The 21647-nt window shown below is 44.5% G+C and overlaps 1 protein-coding gene across 1 annotated transcript; it reads right to left on the bottom strand.

Annotated features, from left to right (window-relative positions):
* Positions 1-4567: 4567 nt before the first annotated feature.
* sv2ba (synaptic vesicle glycoprotein 2Ba) lies at positions 4568-15508 on the bottom strand. The gene is made up of 12 exons (XM_070829903.1): positions 15031-15508; positions 10175-10355; positions 8428-8579; positions 7982-8115; positions 7399-7488; positions 6726-6839; positions 6527-6615; positions 6149-6313; positions 5910-6043; positions 5601-5801; positions 5352-5511; positions 4568-4751 (listed from the first exon to the last, which is right to left on the bottom strand). The coding sequence occupies exons 1-12, from the start codon at positions 15506-15508 to the stop codon at positions 4568-4570; spliced, it is 2082 nt and encodes a 693-aa protein (XP_070686004.1).
* Positions 15509-21647: the final 6139 nt, after the last annotated feature.

Below are 21647 nucleotides of genomic sequence, written 5' to 3'. Positions count from 1 at the left end.
GGCACCTCTGGGTGGACACACACACCCACAGCAGGCTCTGAGGCTGGGCTGCCTGCCACCTGTCTGGGTCTCCCGAGTCCACCAACCCCAGCACGACCTCCGGTGTGCTCCGGCTGCTTGGAGTGAGATCACATTAGACACCATCTCAATGATTCATGTGGGGAAATGGTGACAAAGCAGAGAAAAATGTAAGAATTTATGCAGAAAAATGCACGAAGGAATGTAGAAGGTGTGAAATGTTGTCTACGAGGTAAAACATTTAGAGAATATTCAGCGTACGAAAACGACTGAATATGAGCAGAGACTCAGTTTACAGGAGTAGAAGGAAAACTAAAGATCACAGTGGTTGTGATAAATAAATGATCTTCTTTATTTCTGTCTTTGCCTCTTCAGCTCATCTACTGGGAGTCCATTCCAACAGCAGCAGTACCAGAAAACATGTCTGGGAAGCTGTAACAAGCACTGTATTAATGGTTCAGCACAATAAGAGAATTTAATTTTACCAAAACTTAACTCTGAAAATCGCTTCTGAAAGTCCTCCACTGAGAGAGAATGTCTGCTCAGTGTACCTGTAGTTAGTTATTATGGGTTTTTTCATTAGTTTTTATTTGTATTTTGTTTTTAATGTTCAATCTCCAGAGTGGGTTTCCTCCTTTCACTTAATTGTTGAAAAATGTTCAGTTTAGGTTTAGTTTTTATCAGTTTCAGTGTTTTTTATGATAATCTGGGAGGAGGGTGTCTGTCAGGAGCAGATTTAAGAAGTTCAGAACACTTAGTGACTCCCAGTCAGGTAGATGAGCTGAACTGACAAAGACTGACAATAAAGACATTTCCTGTAGAAACATTGGCTCATAACCACAGTACAGAGGAATGCTGCCTCTTCTAATGCTGCAGTCAGACCTCAGGAACACGACACGGCTACATTTATCTACTAATTAAAGAAAAGGAGATGGCTAGAGGAGCGGAGGAACGACAAACGGACACAAGGGTTCACTGCATGATTGGATGCAGATGAAAATGATGCAAATCAAATACTTCGGCCTCCATAGTCACCAGATCCGAACCCGGCTGAGCTTCTGCGACAAGCAACAAGTTAGACAGAAGAAGTTAGACAGAAGAAGTCAGACTCTCCAGCACCATCATCACAACAGGGTCCCAATACAGTGATGTTTTTAAAGAGCACTAATCACAACGCAAACAGAGAACAATGACATGAAGTCATCGGGTACAACCTGATCAAGAAAGTCAAAAAAAGTACTAATGAGAGAAGAAAGCACCTCTGAGATGTGACAAAGAGTTTAACACCTCTGGGGTCGGTAGGACCAGAGTTGAGGCGCTCTGGTGGACGCAGATGTCACAATCTTTTCCCGCTTCAATCACAAATAACGCCACAGTTCAGCTAGGATAAAACTGATAAAGGTAATCAATAAGACTTGTTTAATTGATTTATGGATGTAGGCTAAAAAAAAAAGGGTGCAGAGGGTGGAGCAAGTCAACCTCAGAGGTGGGTAAAAGTTTTACTGTTACCCTGAAACGCTCCACAAGTTTTCAATACAACAAACTTTAGTGGGATTCAGGCATGTTTTACCTCTAGTGTGTGTGTGTGTGTGTGTGTGTGTGTGTGTGTGTGTGTGTGTGTGTGAGTGTGTGTGTGCATGTCAGTGAGTGAGGGGGACACATTCTGCACCCTAGGTGTGAAACATAGCTGGACCTGGAGGGGTCGGCCAGAGGTGGACAGTAAATTTCCTCTAATTGCAGCAGAGTGACATTCGCTGAGCAGAACACGGTTCAACACGACAACCACACAGAACGAAGTGAGCTGAATTCAACAGGAGTCGTGCAGCGGGAGCGGACCGTTGGCTCGGTGGGAATGTTGATGATAGTTTATTAATCCAGACCGCAGTGAGTGTAAAAACCTGCCCATCATCAGCACCAGCTTGATCGGCCGAATCTCAGTCCAGTCGAACTGGATCACATTAAAGAATCCGTGCCAGAGAAAATGTCCAGATAAAGCTGGTGGACAGATCAGCAGAGTGTCTTTCACACCTCAGCCAGAGTAAACACATCCTCCTACCAAGGGCACTTGCTCACACATGTGTGCTGCCATGTTTTTACAAGGCCTCCTCAGCCCCCCCGCCCCCCCGACACACAGCTGCCACTGACATGGGAACAGTTCCCTTCAGCTCCCACTCGCTGCTAACACGCCTGAAATATAACACGCTTCTAGAAAGAAACATGAGGTCAAGATGGTTTCAGAGCGATGATGAATGAGCAAAGGACTCAGATTTGTCCTGACAAAACAAAAGATATCAGATTAAATACAATTACATCTTTTTTCTATATTCACAGAACAAAGCAAATATCTTGATATCAGACAGCACGACACAGTGATGTTCTCTGTCCACTAACTCAACATGTTCTCCACCAGTGTTTTAAACTTTTTCATGGTAAATATTCATGTTTGCGACTGTTAAACTTTCTTTCGGAGGAAATCTTTAATGTTTTTGAATGTCATGTCATGAGAACCGCAGTGAAAAGTCAGAACGTCATCCTCTTTTGAAGTTGTCAGGTCAATGCACTTATTTGTTTTCTGTCTCAGAATAAGATAAGAAGATACCTTGAGTAACAGAGGGGACCAGCTAACATTTTTACACCACGGTTTGGGTTTTTTGGAGTGTGTTCAAGCAGAAAGTGAAGCGTTGGTCGGTGATATTTGCCTGTTGAGAACCACAGACTGGATATTAGAGGTGGACGTACCCACCGTGGCGTCACCTGTTGGTTTGTGGACCGCCGTTTTAAAGCCGTTGGTTTTCTTGGTCTTGGTTTTCTGGAGCCAGAAGTTTTTTCCTCCTGCCTCTGATTGGTTAGATTTAGGCACGAGCCACCCCTGATTGGTTAGTCGCAAGATTAAAACATTTTCAGCTTGCATGCATGCATCAAGTCCCAGTACAGGTTTGTGTCTACGCTGACGTTTCCTTTGATTTTGTATGCAGTCGTCCAGCTTTAAAAAGTCACTTTGCATTCTGTTTGGACAGTCAGATGTGCTGGTGAGTAGACGTTGAGACACGCTAGCTGTTTTTATGCTAAGCTGAGCTTCAGTTCTATATTTAACTCTACAGACATGGGAGTGGTAAAAACCTTCCCAGTGGAGTAAATTGTTATTTCCAAAAGGAAACTCTCTAACATTCAGAGTTTATAAGCTATTCAATCATCCATGTCAATGCACATCTCTGATTAACCAGGAAAAAAGCCCTCAGCTGGATCATAAGCCCTCAACTTTATTCAAGTCATGATGGAGCTACTATGTTACAGCTAATATACACAGGTCTACAGTATGTACAACAACAAACACAGTATCGGTAGTCGGACTATTGTGCTTCAGTAAATTCACAGACATGTGGACAACAACCGCACACACACACACACACACACACACACACTCACACACACACACTCACAGCTCAGTCATGCCAAAAAAGTAACATGCTCCTTAGAAATCTTGACACGTGTTGTCAGAAATGCAGCAGGTTCTGTAAAACTGTTCTTCATCAGAACGTTAAAATGAGAGCATCATATCAAAATATCTAATCTCACAGTTTTGTACCATTCTCTTTTTTAGAAAAAGAAAGACGAAAAAATGAGTCAAAAACAAACAGAACACTTCCTTACACGGTGTAATGGCAAGATGCGACAGACAAGACTCTACGTTATCACCACCTACAGAACACAGTCGAGAACAAGACGACAAACAGGGAGACGATCGGTTGGCTGATCGGGTTGGATCGGGATCAACTGGGAGAAATGAACATCGGTGGATTCAATAGAAAACGAAAACCTACATTTAATAAAACGGTCAATCCAGGTTTACGTCTAGAGCAACAAACCAAGCAACAACACGTGAACTAGGGGGGACGACACACACCACAGGACAGTGCAGAACAAATAAAGACTGGGTGATCGGAAGAGGTGTTCTCTCTGAACAACAACACCAGCAGGGATATTGCTGCTGAGCCTTGGCAGTGAATACAACAGGATTCAAGTCCAGTTCAAGTTATGACTAAAAGTCCTCTCTCTTTCCTTTCTCTCCAACAGGGAATGAACTCAAAGCACAACATGGTAACATGAACTACATCACCTTCAAGTACAGACACATTTTCATCTCATATTAATCTTTCTTTTACACAAACCGCAAACAAAACAAATGATGCTACACCGTGTGTGTGTGTGTGTATGAGTGCATGTGTGTGTGTGTGTGTGTGTGTGTGAATAGAGGGCGGCATTACATGATAAAAAGGGAAATAACACACACTTTTCTCTATATGATGTGACAGAGATGCTGGGCAGCCTGAGGAGCTTACAGAGGGAATAGAAAGCGACCACAGCTTCACGTAGGCAACCAGACGGGTTTTCAACATTTTTAATCATATAACCTCGGCAGACTCATACACACAGCACGGCCTCCCCTCCTCGTCTTTCCTTTTCAGTTTAAGCTGATACTTTTTTTATCAAAAAGCCTTCCCAGTAGCTATACTGTGGTCGGGCCTGGAGGCTGCAGGAGTTTGGCTTTTCAAGAGAGGATTTTCTCACGGGTTTCGGGCAGCTTGAGCGCAACCAGACCTCCGCAGACAAGGGCGGAGAAGGCCAGGAAGATGGGGATGATCTTAGTGATGCCGATGAAGGCTGCGAAGATGAAGCTGGCGATGATGGCCGCAAACTTACAGACACCATTCATGATGCCGAACGCCGTCCCTCTGCAGAGACAAAGAGAAGAGAGAGAGAGAGAGAGAGGAAAGATTAGATGCATGACACTGATAGTTGAAGCCCCTTTATGCTGCAAGAACATATTTATGTATATAAAGATAACTGAAGATGTGTTTTTGCAGTGCTTTGTGTTGCTGGACTCACAACCTGACTCAATGCAAAAAGGGAAAGTTCTATGTGTGCAGATTCATCGTATTAGAGGGCAAAACTGACTTTGACTGACTTTGTCCAAGTTGGCAAAGATTTCACTCTAAATTCTTAGCTGGCACAATTATCCTGTGCCTTTCAGGGCAGGAGTTTAACTGGCGTGTAGGTTTCCACAGGCCTGCTGTGCTTAGTTACTGTTGCTGAGCTATGATTAGACATTTTCGGGGTGGCTGTGGATCAGTGGTAGAGTGGGTCGTCCCTCAAGCCTTGCTGGCTTCAGTGTGTGAATGAGTATGAAAGAACAGTCTCCTCCACATTACACTTCCTCCTGTATGAATGAGGATGTAAAAGTGCTTTGAGTAGTTGAAATAACTAGAAAGGCGCTTCAGTGAACTTTCGGGGAAGGGGTGGAGAAGACCCTTTACCAGTGGGATGGACTGTACCTTTTGGAGGAGGGGTACAGTTCCACGGAAACGACCTGTAGGCCGTTCCAGGCCGCCACGTTGATGCCATAGAAGAGACACTGAAAACATATGACAGCTCCTTGACTGAAACTCAGCAGCAGCAGGAAAGTACAGGCAGCCGACGCCAACAAGGAGCCGCCTAGAGAGAAGAAAAGAGATTTGGCAAAAAACTCCACAAAGAAAAGAGCCATGTGTCCAGAGCTACTGTAGCTGTGCTGCTGCGGTCACCTATTACTTTGATTCGTCCTATCTTGTCCATGAACAGAGCTGCGATGATGTTGCCAGGCAAAACCGCCAGACTGCCCAGGAAGCTGACCATGTAGATGACCACGTCGTTCTCCTCCTGGAAGTTCAGGTGGCAGCCTTTCTTAGGGTGGATGAAGGTGGTGTTCTCCATCCGGCAGTCTTTGAACTTTTCGTGCCACAGGTCTGGAGACAGCAGAGGGACGGGAAGAAGGTGAAACACTTCTAGAGCTTTAGACCTTATGGAGCCAGCAGGGTTATAAACAAACCCTAATTACAATCTTTGCTTGATACCTGTGTTATAGAAGACGGTGTTTTTGATGGTGCAGTTCTCAAAGAAGGTGTTGGTTGACTTGATGTCCTCAAAGTAGCAGTTTTCAAACAGAGAATCCTCAAACTTCACAGACTTAATCTCAATGTTGGCAAACCTAAGTGACAGAAAAGAAATCTCATTAGGCAGGAGCGAAGTGGGACTTTAACAACCACGGCACAGATATGATAGGAATATATCTATATATGCTGAGTGACGTTACTTGTCGTGGATGTACTCTCCCTCGCGGTGGATCTGGTTGACCAGAGAGAAGTTGAAGTGGAACCGTTCGACCCGTTCTCGGTGAAACACTCTCACCTTGGACTCGTACTCCTCATACTGCATGTATTTGATCATATCAGGGAACCACACCCCCAGCCCATGGTAGCTGGTACACACAGAAACACACACACCTGAGCACATACAAGAACAAAGGGATCTAGACGCTGTTTTTTTTTTTAGCTCTGCCTCGGAGAAGTTTTGAAATCCACTTCCAAACTATTCTTAAAATGCACGACTTGAATGCAAATCTATATCAATGTATTCTACTCAGATGTTTTGGCCTCAAGTCTCGATGTGGATCTACAAGCTAAACAGCTACCTGAAGGCCAAGCAGAACCACACAACAACCAGGAGGAGGCCTTGCAGTCGGAGCTCTGGAGCCGATAGTGACATAGCGTTAGCCATCACCTGAAAGACAGACAGTAAAGATAGACGAAGGGATGAAAACGCTTCCCGAGGCGTTCAGTTCAAGGACGACAAAGCTGAGTCTTAGTGCAGTGTGGGAGTGACGTGCAGACCTGCTGCAGCATGGTCATGTGTCTGACGGTCCAGCGCTGGAAGGCCGTCCCAGTGTCACTCTGGATCTCTATGAACTCGTCCTCCTGAGTTTGTGGAGTCTTAATGTTGGTCACCTTCACAGAGAGAGACGAGTTTGGACATTAGAGAACAACTCTGTCTTCATTTTAAGATTTTAAACTGGGTCTTCTTCTTAAATCATACAGCTTATTGTTATTCTGATGTGTGTATCCAGTTCATACAGTATGTGTGTATGCAGGAAAGTATTATTATTTCTTATTATTATTAAATAGTTATTTAAGGTGTTACTAACAACATGAATGGGGGTTTCATTATGTTCGAGTGGCAGTCTGGCAACACGCATTAAGATCAGGACCACAAAACTGAGCCAGCTAAATGGAACCCAGCCATCCTTAATTATTTACACAGGTGCTCGTCTGCTTGTTGAGGTCCACCTGTTAATAAAAGTCCGATGTATTGTGTGAAATCATGTTTTTCACTAACAGCACAGACACATGCCAATGATTGGCGGTGACATTTAATTTAGAATTTGAAAAAAGCTCCAATGCCTCGTATTTTTCCTCTGAATTATTTGTGGCAGACGAGGAGCAGATCTAACAGCCTGCAGGTACATTTATTTTGCCAAAGAACGTCTACATCAGCTAATTGGCTCACAGTGAAGACTCTCTCAGGCTCTCCCTTGGCCTTCCAGTTGGTGTCGTGCATTTGTCGCAGGACCATCCAGGCCTCATCGTGTCGGGCACTCTGGAAAACACACACACACACACACACATGAATCCATGGATGTCTACATAACACATGTGTCAGTGTGCTCCCTCCCACATACACAGCAGCCTGATGCAGTTGTCCCCGTGAGCTCTGCCTCTTATCGGACGGGGATATGTGTGATAATTTGGGGGAGTGTGGTATGACCACGTTGGAGCGGCCCTGCTGTAACATGCAAACACAACACCACGTGTGGTTAAAGGTCTGACAATGTCCAGGGTGAGAAACAGGGGTAGGTGGTGCTCTGGTGGCGCCTTAGCAGCCTTTCGCTACCTTTGCACAGCAGTGGGATGTTGCTGTGGTGGCTGATGACTCGACGTTTTTAACCAATCACAGCCTCATGTTTAATACTGTGCACTGACATAATGAATATAAGGATAGGGGGCGCGTATCACAGTATTTTTGTGGTCCTGTGTTGGCAGAAGAGAACAAAAAAGTGTTGTGTTTCTAATCTGGAAACAGCGGCTCTGACCTCCAGGAGGAATCGAGGGCTCTCCGGCATGAAGACGGCTCCGACCAGTGCGGCCAGCACAGGGAAGAGACACATGAACATGAACAACCTCCAACTGTGGATCTGGACCTCTGTGCCGATGGCGAAGCCCCAGCCTGGAAAACCATCCAGTAAAGAGCATGTAAATATTTCAAGAACCCGGTTTTCTGGTTTATCTTAATGTCCCAATGAATTCATTACTTTGGAGCAACAAAACTCATCTTGATTGTCGTCTTATTTTATGCACCACTGTGTAATTTGCATTTGAAGCACTCCCATATAATTAATTTTCAAGTCCTGATGATGGTGGTGATGGAAAATTATGACTTTTTATAATGTGAATTATTCGGATTTAGGAGGTAATAAGTAAAAAGATGAGACATATTAACAGGCACAAAGAATCACATGTGTGTGTGTGTGTGTGTTACCATAGTGAGGGATGATTCCCCAGGCCATGAAGGAGGCGTACAGGCCTCCCAGCATCCAGAACATGCAGAGCCAGCTCAGATGTTCTCCACGTTTATCCATCTGCAGGAACTCAGAGAAGTAGGTGTACACTACGGGGATGGCGCCGCCAATCCTGGGGGAGGAAACGCAAGACGCCTCACTTTATTTTGTCCGTCAGCCTCTGAGGATTGACTCTGATGGCTTTACTGGAGGCATCTTTTTTAAAAGGTTGGCTCACCCACATTACAAAACCTCTGTTCTCACTTGCCTCTGATGTCTAGCTTTGCAGATTCATTTGTATTTGTCCAGATTTTGAGACATCTGTTTCTGCCTCCACCTCAACATGTTGGAGGTGCATGGAATCTAATATGTGCAGCTTAAAACACATCATATTACGTTTAAATGACTCAACAGCCACGTGTCTTCAGTCACAATGTCCTTATGTGCTGCTGTGAACAAGATTTACTGGAGCTGATGAAATAGTTCCTGTGAGAACTGTTTACTGAGAGGGGTAACATTTGGGTAAATGGCTCCTTAAGAGCAAAGGAGCAGCCGAGCTCAAAGGTTTATGACTGAAATGTAAATGTTAACAGTACAGTTTAATTCTGTGAATGTTCCCTGCTCTTTCAGTGTGGACATAAACAGCTCTATTGTCAGGTTAAGATCTTTACTTTTCAGATGTAACCATGAGTTAATCTCTGAGGCAGCACTCAAAACTTAATTTCATAATACTCTGACTCTGGAGAGACTACACTTAATGCTGAAATGCATTGTGTGAGATACTGAGGATTACTCGGGGCCTCTGAAAACACTGTGTTCGAAATGTTTTCCTCCTATAGACTACATTTAAAGGGTGCAATTTAAAAAGCTTAATGTAATTTCAGTACAATATGTCAAGCATCAAGACAATCAGTGGCATTTCAGAAGGTTTTTCTCTTTTTTATTATGATGAGAAGTCTTCCTTTGTGGGGGTGTGATGTGCGCCTGCTCTTTATGTTCTGTGAAGCCGGGCAAACGGGCGCAGTTCTTCTGCTGATGTGAGTGTTAATGACTAACATGGGGCTCATTATCACAGTGAATCAGCAACAGCAGAACGTTTTTATTTTGGTGACCTTGTATTTTTTGGCTTTGCAAAGAACTCAAACATCAATATTGTAGGTCTGGGTGCACTCAGGCTGCAATCATTATCAAAAGAAATGTGTCTTTGAAAGCTACAAAATCAATCTGTGCACAGCACCGAGGTGCTGACGACAGCAGGAAGTCAGCAATAAAACTCCAATTAAATACAAGAAAAGAGCATTTTTCAATTCTTTTAATTGGAGTAATAAAGAAATGCTCTGCTGAAGTAAATAAACAGAAAGCTTATGGTGAGCAGCATAAAATGCAAATGTGTTATATTAACGAGCAATATCAACTAACAAGTGAGTCGACTGGTGTTTTTGAATCATGTCCTCTCTGCACATCAAGCTCCTCCTGAAGGTTTTAATGAAAGTGCTACTGATGACTCCTCTTACTTAAATGTCAGCTTTCTTATTTTGTAAGAAATAGTTTCAAATACAACAATATGGATGTTCTTCTGTCCCCTAAATGTTACAGACGCTTGCTTCCGCCAAAAGGGATTATTTATGGAAAAGGTCAGTCATTATAAAAAGCCTGTAGAGTTGTGCTTTTGTTCAAGTGAGGCCTGAAAATGCAAATGTGAACATGAACATGACAGTTTTAACTCACCCAAAGCCGGAGCAGAACCTGAAGAAGAGGAAGAAGCCGTAGCTCTGAGCGAAGCAGGACAGGAAGGAGAAGACCAGGTCGATGGCCAGGGCGTAGATCAGACACTTCCTCCTCCCCATCTTATCACACAGACCCCCCCATATAAACGCCCCCACCATCATGGCTACATACACCAGCAGACCTGCACACACACACACACACAAACATAAACCTCATTTGGAGGCATTTGACCTTCACACCTGCAGTCAGGTTACATGTCTTACTCCCTCTAGTAGGAGGCTCCTGTGTCTGCACACACATCCATGCAGACAACCATCATCAGAGGGAATGACTACAGTAGATATAACAATACAGAAGAGGGGGAAAAAAAAACAACATAGATAAGACTTCTGGTGCTTCTGGTGTCCACAAGGGGGCTCCCTGTACCCTTGTAAGAACACAGAGGGAGAAATCATCACTTTCAGCAGTAATTCAGTGTGATGCATCCTTACACCAGACTTAATGACGCTCCCAGAGTGTATACCTGCGCTGATTATAGCACTCCTAGAAAGATGACGGAGAAATAAAGGTCACGGTGATTTTGAGTGCTTCACTTCCACAACATTCACCTTCTATATTTTTAATCTGCCTCCAGCTTTTAGTAACATTTGCTAAGTGCTGCTGTGGTTCTCCTTGCCGTTATCGGAACCTTCCTTCCTGACGGACAAAACTCATTTTCTCACATTTTACCTGCAGCTTCCCACTCTGAGTGGTGGCGGTCTGGAGCCTATCCCAGCACGCACCAGGCAGGAGGTTTACTCTGCCATTTCTTTTGGTTGTCAGGCAACAGCCCTTAACAGTGACCGACTGTGCTGCCCGATTCTGACCATGGAGATAACAATGATTATGTGCTTCCTTTTTATGCCTCTGGGGAGAGTAATATGCTCTCCCCTGCTGCCAGAACTCAAACCCACAACCTCTGCTGTCCTCTTCACCGTGTTGTTTAAACCTTTGGACGCCATACCTCCTGCCTGCTCCGTGTTTTTACTACACACAGCCCTAATTACAGTGGGACTAAGCAGCTTAACGGCACGTGGAGCCATAGTGTGCACCTTCCCTGTGGATTACTAGACTATCCAAATGCTCTGGCGCTCCACACGCCAAGCTGCACATCCCTACCTCATTCAACAAGAGACTGCTCAGGGCAACAGTGGACAAAGAGTCAAGGCTATCATGTCACCTAATATCCTGGCCAAGTTGTTGCTTAAGGCCATGTGTATGCCGTGGATATGTTCATGGACAAGTTGACAGGGTGGCCTTAGAAAGGTGATTAGAAAGTCCGTCCTTCAGGTGGAGGCCCAGGATCAATCCCTGCAGCAGCAAGCTTCTGTCTGCCTGTTAAAGCGTCCTTGAGCACAGTGAGGACATTGTCTCCCTGGAGGGGAGAGAAGATTTTTCCCTTTTTCTTGCAGTATTCAAAGTGAAAGAACTGTAAATGCATTAAACACATCTAGATGAAGTGATGATGAATCCACTCACAAGTGCAGAGCACTCGTTCTCCAAACACACACCTGGTGCAGAGCTAACCCTGAGCGTGTAATCTAAGCAGCCGTGAGGCTTTTCAGTTCGCACAGACGACCAGTCATTGGTGCAACTTCTTTACTTAAACAACAGGATAAGGTTTTAGAGGATGTAACGTATGAGTTTAGTGAATAATGAACAACTGGCACCTAACAATTGTGGTTTGATAACAGTGAGAAGAATAATGTGCTCCGTTTTCCTACAATATGTCCGTTCTGCTGTTCTGTATCTCACACGGACTAAAACAGAACTAAATGAATGTGAATGAAAGCTGCTTTGACTGGTTATGATGTTTACTGAGCAGAAGCTTTATGCACTAGAAACTAGTCCTTTGGCTGATAGTTGTTCTAGCTGTTAATATGTAGCGTCAGGTGTCACTACCTGTAGTTAACTGAGCCACTCGACAAAGATAACACTAGCTTGCTAATATATGACTTGTTTTGTAGAGCAAAGGAGGTAAAGGAGAAGTTTTATGATGATGATGTAAACAGGAAAGATTTAATAACACGCCAGGCTGAATCATTAGATGGCACCAGATACATTAGCATAATCAGATTCAACCCACTCAGTCTAAAGTAAAGAAATACTACTGATTCTGAAACATATTTCAGCATGTATGTACTCACACACAAAGTATATCGCAAGTCCCGCTTTAATTTAAAATCAATTTCAGAGGTTACAGCCTGAGATACTTAGTGCTTTCTGTTAACTCTGTAGATTCCTTTTCATTAGAAAGTGTTACAGATGTTTCATACCCACCGATTTACACAATACTGTCGTCTTTACCAGCTTTTAATGACACAACCCAGTTCAGTACATCACCAGTTTGAAACTCGCTCCCAATGACAAAGAACTCCAGGACAAATGAATAGAAACCAGACCTCAAGTAAACAAGAAGTCACGTGTCAAACATGTCAAACTAGCAGCAGCTCATCTGGAGTCAGAAGAAGAAGAGCAGCCCAGAGGCTGTCATAGTGTAACAGACAGAGGGAACCTCTAGAAAGGGGAAAAGGGAAACATGAGTGAAGTGGACGTCTTGCATGATTAACATGTGTTACAATGTGAAAACACTATGAATGGCAATGAAAGCTACGCAGCGCAGATACTCTACATCGCCCCTTTAATAGCAGCAGGGACGCATCATAAAACCATCTCATACTTTATGCATGACCTCTCTAATTGCTTTTCCAGTTTTGTGCCAGAGACGCATTAGCTGCAAGTTAAGCAATTTCCTCGAGATAGTTGGTTAAAATTCTGCAACCACATAAAGCCTGGAACTTAAAAGCTGCCAGATTTTTCTCTTCTCTTCTCTTCGTCTCCAGCACTGTGACTCCCACCACAAGCCTCTTGTATAGATTCTCTCTATGGATTAAACAATAAAAGCACCGCTGAAGGTAAGTGCACCAACCATCCTCTTCTTTTTAACAAAAGGTTTGAGATTCTATCAGCTATCCAAGACTAGGGTTAAAATTAAATCCTGTAAATCTGGTGAACAGAGCATGACCATGAATCAGACAGGATCATTCTGCAGATCTACTTCATATGCTCAGCCAATGATCAGTGCTTCCCTCCCGTTATGCACAGACGCTGTGATTTCATTTTCGCCAGGCCTTCCTCCTGCTACTGCAGCCTGTCAGAGGCCTGAAGCATATCTGACAGCTCTGCACCGGGCGCTGCAGGCCGCCAGGCTCTCTGACTGCTGCAACATGCTCCATATTAGCCTGGGAACACACACTGAATACAATCACCACTGGGTTCCTCATCAATCTCTCGCAATGCATCATCCCAGGAGCCTGTTGTTAAGATGAAATGAGCGATGTGCAATCTGCCACGCCGCCCGGCTACACACGAGGCCTGGGAAATAAGGTGGGGGGCTTTAATTTGCAGTTTAGTTGTCTGCACAGAAAGAGAGGAACAGACACTTTCAAGGTACATTTCCCAGCAAGTTGGGTCTCTGCTGAATACAAATTTCAGAATCATTTTTTTGACATGTTTACTGCTTTTGCTCAATATTTGGGGACGAGCGAAGCGAGCAGACTGCTGAAATAAAGCAAACACTATCCTTAACACACCATATATTCAACATTCAATGAATATTGAAAGAAGGCGTTTATTCCTCTGTCTGGTATCTAATATAATTACACAGTTATCATGTGGTGTGGCGTCCCTCAAGTAAACTTCCAAACACTTGTAGTGCCAATGCCAAAGCTCACTATCTGGTGGCTCACAATGGACCCACACATTATTTGGACGCACGGTGTCCTAGAGAGATCCTTTCAGCCTAATTTGTCCCAGCGGCTGGGGGATATTTCTGTCTGACGCAGTGGTCCGAGGCCATGTGCCATCAGGAGCCAAATGTATGCAGGATGTTGCTTCAGCCAAGCACAACAGCAGATCGTTTCACTGATGAGTTCCTCGTCTCTGGGTAAAGATCGGACCTCCTCGACAGATGATTGTAATTAGCCGCTCTTCCAAAAAGGCTGTAGAGCTGTTTCGGAGAAATGTGTTTGCTAAATCAGTTTTGAGCCGCGCTAACTGCATCGTCTGAGCGATGGCAATGTCAGTCAGTTCTCCACTTTAGGCCAGACTGGAAAACCTCAGCAACTGAATGAAAGAACAAATGAATGGATTGCTGTAAAATTTGGCTGGACATTCACGGTACAAAGAGGATTAAGTCTTTGTTTATCCCTCAACACTTCCATGAGGTCAAAATGTGTGGCTCTGAGGAAAGTGTCTCCACGTTTTGATGAATTGCAATGAAATTTGGTAGAGACACTGTTGTTCCCCTTGAGATGAATAACTGGTGATCCCCACCCAAAATGTGTCCAATACGTTGGCTTAGAACACAGACTGTATATAAAGATGGATGACTAGTCTCCACTTCCCCCAACAGAACACTTGAACATACACCAGCGAGATGAGAACTACCTAGAATGACAGAAACCATCTTTGGGATAAAAACAGGATGCAGGGTTTAAGGCCCACACTGCAGTCAGCCACCAGGCGGCAATCCAGATGTTCTAGCATCACTTTTGGGGAGCTGCCCTTCATATCGCCGTTCCCATCAGCCTCAGCTGTTCATCGTGTGGTTGGTTTTAATTAGTAAATGTCAACACACTAGAATAAGATGATTAACATCAGAATGTTATCATTGTGAGTATGTTAGCATGACGTTATCACGTTGTGCCTGAGAACCTCACAGAGCTGCTGACACTGCTGTAGACTCTGCTGTGAAGTTAGTTTAGTGTGGGAAACTGAAGCCGACTCTATGTAGGCCTCCCTGTGCTGTCACTTACCCAGCAATCCTTTATCAGAGTTGGATATGCACATGTCCTTCTCAGCGCTGGGCAGGACGAACCCCACCACGAAGCCGTCCACGCCATCGGCCATTAGTGCCATGCCCAGTATGAAGAACAGCATCCACTGGAAGCGTCCATGGCCGCAGTCCTCCATTATGTTTTCATACTGCTCGGGCAGGTTTTCCTCCTCCTCTTCCTGCTGGCCAGCCAGACGGGCTTTCCTCCTGGCCTCCAGACGAGCTGCCCGCCGCGCCTCCTTGATCTCGTCTGGGTGGGGGATGCCCTGGTACTCCCCCTCATACATCTGCGCATCATCATCCGCGCCCTCGGTGGCATCACTAGCAGCGTCCTCCTCCTGTGGAGGGTAGTCCGTCTGGTAAGGGTAGCCGTCCTGACCCCCTCCGTCCTGGGTGTAGGTGTATTGCCCACCTTCTGTCATCTGCTGGTTCACGTTGTTGTGATAGGGGTCATCCATGGTTCTTGACGGTTGTAAGTGGAGCAGGACTGACTTTGTCGTGTAGCCGTCGTACTCTGAGGAAGCTCAAGTTGTCAGCTATAATGGCATAATCCTCCCAAGGAGCCGTGAGTTGCTCTCAGCGTTCCAGGTGTCAAAGGGAAACTGGAAATCGCAGATATTCTGTGGCTCAGTCTTATGAGGAGGCTCGTTCTCAAATGTAAGGCCTCAGCGGCTGAGTTGAAAGACTATTACCGTCCTTGATTTGCACAGTGCTGCATGCTGAACCTGAAACACAAGGCACACAACACATCACGGATAGTCAGTCAGTGGAACGGCAAAGAAGAATGCACTTATGGAGTGGAGACATGGCTATGCCTGCCAAGGCAAGTCACAATTACAGTCACAATCATGCTGTAATAAACAGTGAAGGCACCTTATGACCTTTGACCCTCAACCAAGGACAAAGGTGTAGAAAACCTATTAGTATGGGATCTGTCCACAATATATCAAGTAGTTATAGAAGAGCAAGACGTTTCTTTCTAATTTCATTCCCACAGTTTGTCTCCGCTTTTTCTCACTTTGCTTTAGTTCCCTTTCCTGTCAGTCTAATCAACTTTATGATATTTATTACTCCTTGTAACAGATTTGAAATTGCAAATAAATGCAGGCCATTATTGTGGTCAGAAATGAAAAGTGTCATTAGGCAGGAAAGAGCAGTTCAGGACTCCCAGTCTCCCTCGTAGGCTGCGTGTCCTTCCACACAACCAGATAATCTCATCGTCTCCCTGCTCAAATGCTCTGACGCCATTTTGATCCATCACACAGCACTGCTGCAACGATGACACATCCAGATCTGTCTTGATTTTTATAGCGACCGGAGGCCAGAGGCACCAATAGGAAGACAATAACACAAATGACATTGCATTTGAGGAATTTTGCTGGCTGTCACATGCATTACCAGCATGATTAAAGGACTTGCACAGTGAAGTCAGGCACATATTCTTACTAAATCAAGCAATTGCTAGCCTGAGGCTGGATCCTAACAAATGAAGGCGTGTTGTAGAAATGTTTTGTGACAGACAACCAAGCTGCATAGCCGAATGTCAAATACAGGAATTCATTTCAGAGTCGCAGTGTTACGCTGTCAAATAACACAAACCTTGATTTAACCTTCATATGTCCAATATTGTTTTATTACTTCTCTCTGCTCCTACTGCTTTACATTCCCACTGGGATGTTTCACAGCACAACTACCGTCCCCGGTGCTCCAAAGGCACCCTGACAGTACCACCACTACCAAAGTTAGCCACGGAACTTTTACAGCGGAAATTACAGAATAATGAGAGCTAAATTATGCTAATTATGGACATGGATAGCAATGGTAGAACAAGCAGAGGAGGTCAGTCAGCTGATTCAATATCTATCTAAAAGTTAGACAACATAAACTACTGGTCATAGCGTAGCAAGTAAGGCTGTGGAGGCAAAACCCTCAAATGTTTTTCAGTGACCGAGGAAGCATTTTACAGTCTCACTTTAAGGCCAGGATGTGTCGGCCCACTAGTGACCACCATCATGTGTATATATAACACTTAAACTGTTTTAAACATGTCAAATATTAATCAAAGATGCTTTATCAGTCCATTGTGTTCTGTTTGACATCTAAACCAAACAGGAAACCTTCAGCTTTCAGTCTCACATTGTAGAAAACAAAATCCAACATGCATCATTTTGAGATACCGCTGGTGTGAGCATTTAAATTAAAAGTATGATGTAAACAAACGGGACTGATTTCATCTTCATTTGGTGTAAAATCACTGTTGGAGAAAACATTTTGCCTGTCAAGGACTCAGGTTACTGAATAGTTTTAAAACACTTTATTTGTCATTAGTGCCGACGTGTTTAAGGGTATTTTTTTGAGATCACTATCTTCAGACAGGTATATGTGAGTCAGTCCAGAAACAACTGTACTCTTATCATCCGACAAGTGGACGCTTGGTTTGGGCTATGGTTGGTCTGTTCTGGTTTGGAGCCAGGATGACGAACACTGTAATTTAATCCAGATTAAGACTGCAGATTTTTTTTTTTTTTTTTTTTTTCATTTTGTCCTTGTTGCCTCACATTATTGTTTCATCACGAAAGTCACAGAGGTGGCTGATAGCGGCGATGGATTAAAGAGGCTGGATTGAAGCACCGGGATGTATTTGCTGCTCTTGGATGGATGAGTCGTTTTTGAAATCCCACAGCGTTAAAACGTGAGAGTCGATCGTTGTGTTTCCAGGAGTGGGATTTCAGTACCACCATGTGATGACAAACATCTGAGCATATCATGCAGTTTTGTTTTTTTTAGCTGTTTCCTGCATATTTATATGTATAACACATGAACAGTTTAGGAGAAGCAGTGAGAGGGTGGATGCTCCATCTGGTTGAGGGAAGCGTTGTTGCTTTCATCATCCTGCTGCAGCTCCTGGACTCACACAGCTGGCACTTATGCAACAGTTTGGCCGCCTGTGCTCACTGCTCTTCCCTCTGTCTTCCTCCCTGTCCCTTCTCGTCTCACTTATTGATCTGTGTTTGTGTTTATCAATGTATCAACTCGAACCCCTCTCACACTGGACACACACACACACACACACACCGATTCAGACGTCAACTCGGGCATTTATGCCTGTGTAGGGTTTGAACAGGCCGTGATCTGCCTTCCTCTGAGATTGTCCCCGGTGATGAAAAGTCAAAGAGCCTGTGTGAATCATGAAAATCAATGTGAGTCTGAGGTTTGACAGGAAGCAGAGAGGTCACTGAGTAATTTACAAAAAGCTATCTCAATCTCACAAGTGACCTTTTTACGCTCAGATCGTTTATTAGTCGGACTGAGCCAGACTCTCGTCTTTGCTTCATCCGTTTCTGCAGTCCACACTTATGGAGTTACATACTAATGCTGAGGAAGAATAGCTGTGACACACAGTGGACACAACAGGTGAGCTGATGTGTGGCCAGCAGGTGAAGCTGCCCCGCCCCCTGTAATTCCTCTGGAAGGTTCCCTCCACCTTGCTCAAAGGCACAACATCAGTATTTTCTGAGAGCTGGAAAAGTGTTTATTTACTTCCTTCTAGGATGTTTGTGCACTCAGGGATTTGGATGTAATCTGCATTCATATTCACGAGGTATAGAAATTGAAAAAAAATAAACAAAGAATGAACCTGAACTGTTTATGTGTTCATTTTGCTCTCTCTTCTTTTTTATTTTTTTACACTTTGGATGTTTGGATGAGATGTTTTTATCAAACCCTCGGGCTGACTGCATCACGCCTGCACAGTTTGTACTGTTTGTTTCTCTCTCTCAATCTGCATCTTTTTGCTTGAATGTTAGCAAAAGTATATAAATTGTCATCAGCATAACTGCGTAACCTGATTTCCTCAATACTGGCTGACCTTTTCTACCCATTTGCAGCACCAGCGCTCCGCTCAGCAAGCGAGCCATTTGATTGCTCAGAGGCCAGAGCTGTTCCAAAAACATGCACTGTTTCTTTCGACAAAAGCATCCAGTAGACTGCATCCACGACATGTGTCGTACCCACTGTCAAAGCGGTGATTTCATTTTAATCTCGGCTCCTCTGTGACCTCGGGGCTCAAAAGACAATCCTCTGTGATTTCTGGGGACGGCCTGTCTGCGAACCTGTCAGACTCATCAAAGCAGCTTGTTTTGGAGTAAAATTCTGTCAACTGGTCATTTACTGAGAGCTGCCACTCTCGGCCTCATCAGATATGTTCCCTCCGATATTTTCACGCCAATATCTTTGCTGCCAAAACAGGCTACATTAATTAGATCCTGATGACAAAGACAGTAGATCCCTCCTACATGCCACGGAGGACATTTAAACCAGTATGATAGTGTCCTTATTCCCGCTCATCTCTACATATGCTGAAAAAGAACTGTTGCTCCATTTTGATGATGTTGGAACAGAAGAAACAGATATTTTCTTTCACTCAGCAGTATGTCTCACTCCCCCACTAAACTGTCTGACAAAACGACAGATTAAATAGCGCAAAACAGCAAATATTTAACAAATCAAAACACTGTCTTACCAGAGTTGGCTTCCCAAAAGTTCCCAAAACAAATATAAATAAAATATTGCTAAAGTCCAAGTAGCATTTTCATATGTCCAAAGCCTACATGTCAGTTTAGCCTAAGGCCGTGCTGCAGCCAAGGCTGACGGATTAGGATCCAACCTCACGATCCCCCACCCCACCACCACCACCCCTCCCTCACCGGGGCTCATCCTAACAGGAAACTAACCCCCCCACGTCCTGGACCCAGTGGTACGGTCCTACAAGTGTAGATAGCAACAGGCTCTACTGATAGTGACCGCAAACTGTGGATACACGACAGGATTTTTTGCGATACTCTTGATCTCTATAAATGCTCCTCTGCACAGAGGTCAGAGGTCAGAACAGCAGTCCTGCAGCTGCCACAGAGTCTGTAGTTTTTGACACTTCAAGCAGGATGGGTGCTTGTTGTCACGGAGACTTGAATATGGTCTGCAATCATTGAATCAATCAATCTCCCAAGAAAGTGCAGATTTTGGTTTTAACTACCGGTGTCATCACGGTAGTGGACTGTGGCGGCTCTGTTTAGTTACACCAGCCGGGAGGAGCCCCTCTGTCCCATAAGCAGAAGGCCACGTCTGTGCTATAGCTGTCCGTCCTGTCAAAGCATCCTTGAGTGAGACACTCACTCGCTGCTGTAGCGGCAGAGTCCCTCAGGACAAGCATATCAGCAGAAATGGCTCAGATATTCCTCTCTTCCCTGGAGCAGGGAGGAAGGTCTGGTGGCTCATTTAGTTGGGTGTGGATGAGTGCAGAGGTAGTTATGGATGTGTCTGAGTGGCACCTACAGCTGCAGATGGATAATCATAGCACCACATATCATTCCTGTGGTTAGCATACAGAGAATACACGGAGCGTGTGAGCGGAGAGGACGGACACCACAAAGAGCTGGAGGAGATGGTGGTTTGATGCCCGGCTCCTCTCAGATGATAGTGTATTATATGATATAAAAAGCTTTTAATGTATGGATGTATTGCTTAGGCCTCAAGAGGCCTTCGCCAGTTTCCAACACAACATCCTGCACAGCTTGTTTTTACTGGAGGTCCTCCTGTAGTGTGAACGTGAAAGGCTTCATATGTGCAAGAAGCTGAATCTCCAGGATGTCTGCTGCAGAATACAATAGAATATAGAAATATACGTAATTTGATGTTTCTTCTGGTAATCATCTCTCCCACCCAAGCAGCAGTAACCATCATTAGATCTTACAAACATCTTTCACATATGTTTACCGATATTCCCTTTATACTTCTACGGCTCTCCATCACTGCATGCTGCAAGCTTCACTGGTAAATATTTCCAATACAAGGAATTGCACTGCATGTAGAAGATTATATAGTGCAGCAGCTGTCAACAAGCAGTGTTGCGTGCCGCTTTATGTGCAATCTGTTACAATTACTTGCTACTACATTTGCATTATGAGATCATTTTAGTCCACTATCTAAAGTAAAATATGAAAATGAGTCAACGGACAACACTACAAAATGACTTTGGCCCATTAAACAAATTCTTTTCTCACTACAGCAGCCAGTCTGCCTGTTCATCCACCCCCACCGGGGGACATGGTACGGCCTGCTATGGGACATCATTATAGAGAGTAGATGTCTTGCATAGAGGCAAAGCTCTCTAATCCGAAGGCTAGATAATTCGAGCGCAAAGAGGATTAGCTCCACCCCAGCAGAGCCATTGGCTAAATTTAGCCCCCATACTCTCTGTCTTCACCAGTCTCCATTTAACCCCTCCTCCAAGCCCCGCCCGTGACTCCCTTTGCCCATCCATCCAGGCACGCCGTCCACCAATCACACACTGCAGTTCACCACAGCAGCATTATGACATTTTCAGACCTCTCTGACTGAATAATCTAGTGTGTAGGCCCTGCAGTCCTCTCCTGCGTCCTGCTGTACTGATGATAAAGATGAAATCACAGCACCTCCGTGAGATCATCTCGATGTGAGATATCCTGAGAGGGAAAGTTAGTGTCTGGCTGCTTGTACGCTGTTCTCCCTGATGTCTCTGCCCTTCATCTGCAGAGCTTTGTCCTCTGGCGTACACATTGG

The sequence above is a fragment of the Pempheris klunzingeri genome, chromosome 1, assembly GCF_042242105.1.
Source record: "Pempheris klunzingeri isolate RE-2024b chromosome 1, fPemKlu1.hap1, whole genome shotgun sequence".
Lineage (NCBI taxonomy): Eukaryota > Metazoa > Chordata > Actinopteri > Acropomatiformes > Pempheridae > Pempheris > Pempheris klunzingeri.
Note: the sequence above shows the minus strand (reverse complement) of the source record. Positions and strands in the feature narration are given on the sequence as shown.

What these genes read in the sequence shown, in the direction of transcription:
- sv2ba (XM_070829903.1), bottom strand. Translation starts at nt 15,508, where the DNA reads ATGGATGACCCCTATCACAACAACGTGAACCAGCAGATGACAGAAGGT. An exon ending in CTCTGATAAAGGATTGCTGG is followed by an intron (nt 10,356 to 15,030) that starts GTAAGTGACAGC and finishes GTGTGTGTGCAG; the next exon opens with GTCTGCTGGTGTATGTAGCC. An exon ending in TGGTTCTGCTTGGCCTTCAG is followed by an intron (nt 6,314 to 6,526) that starts GTAGCTGTTTAG and finishes TGTGTGTACCAG; the next exon opens with CTACCATGGGCTGGGGGTGT.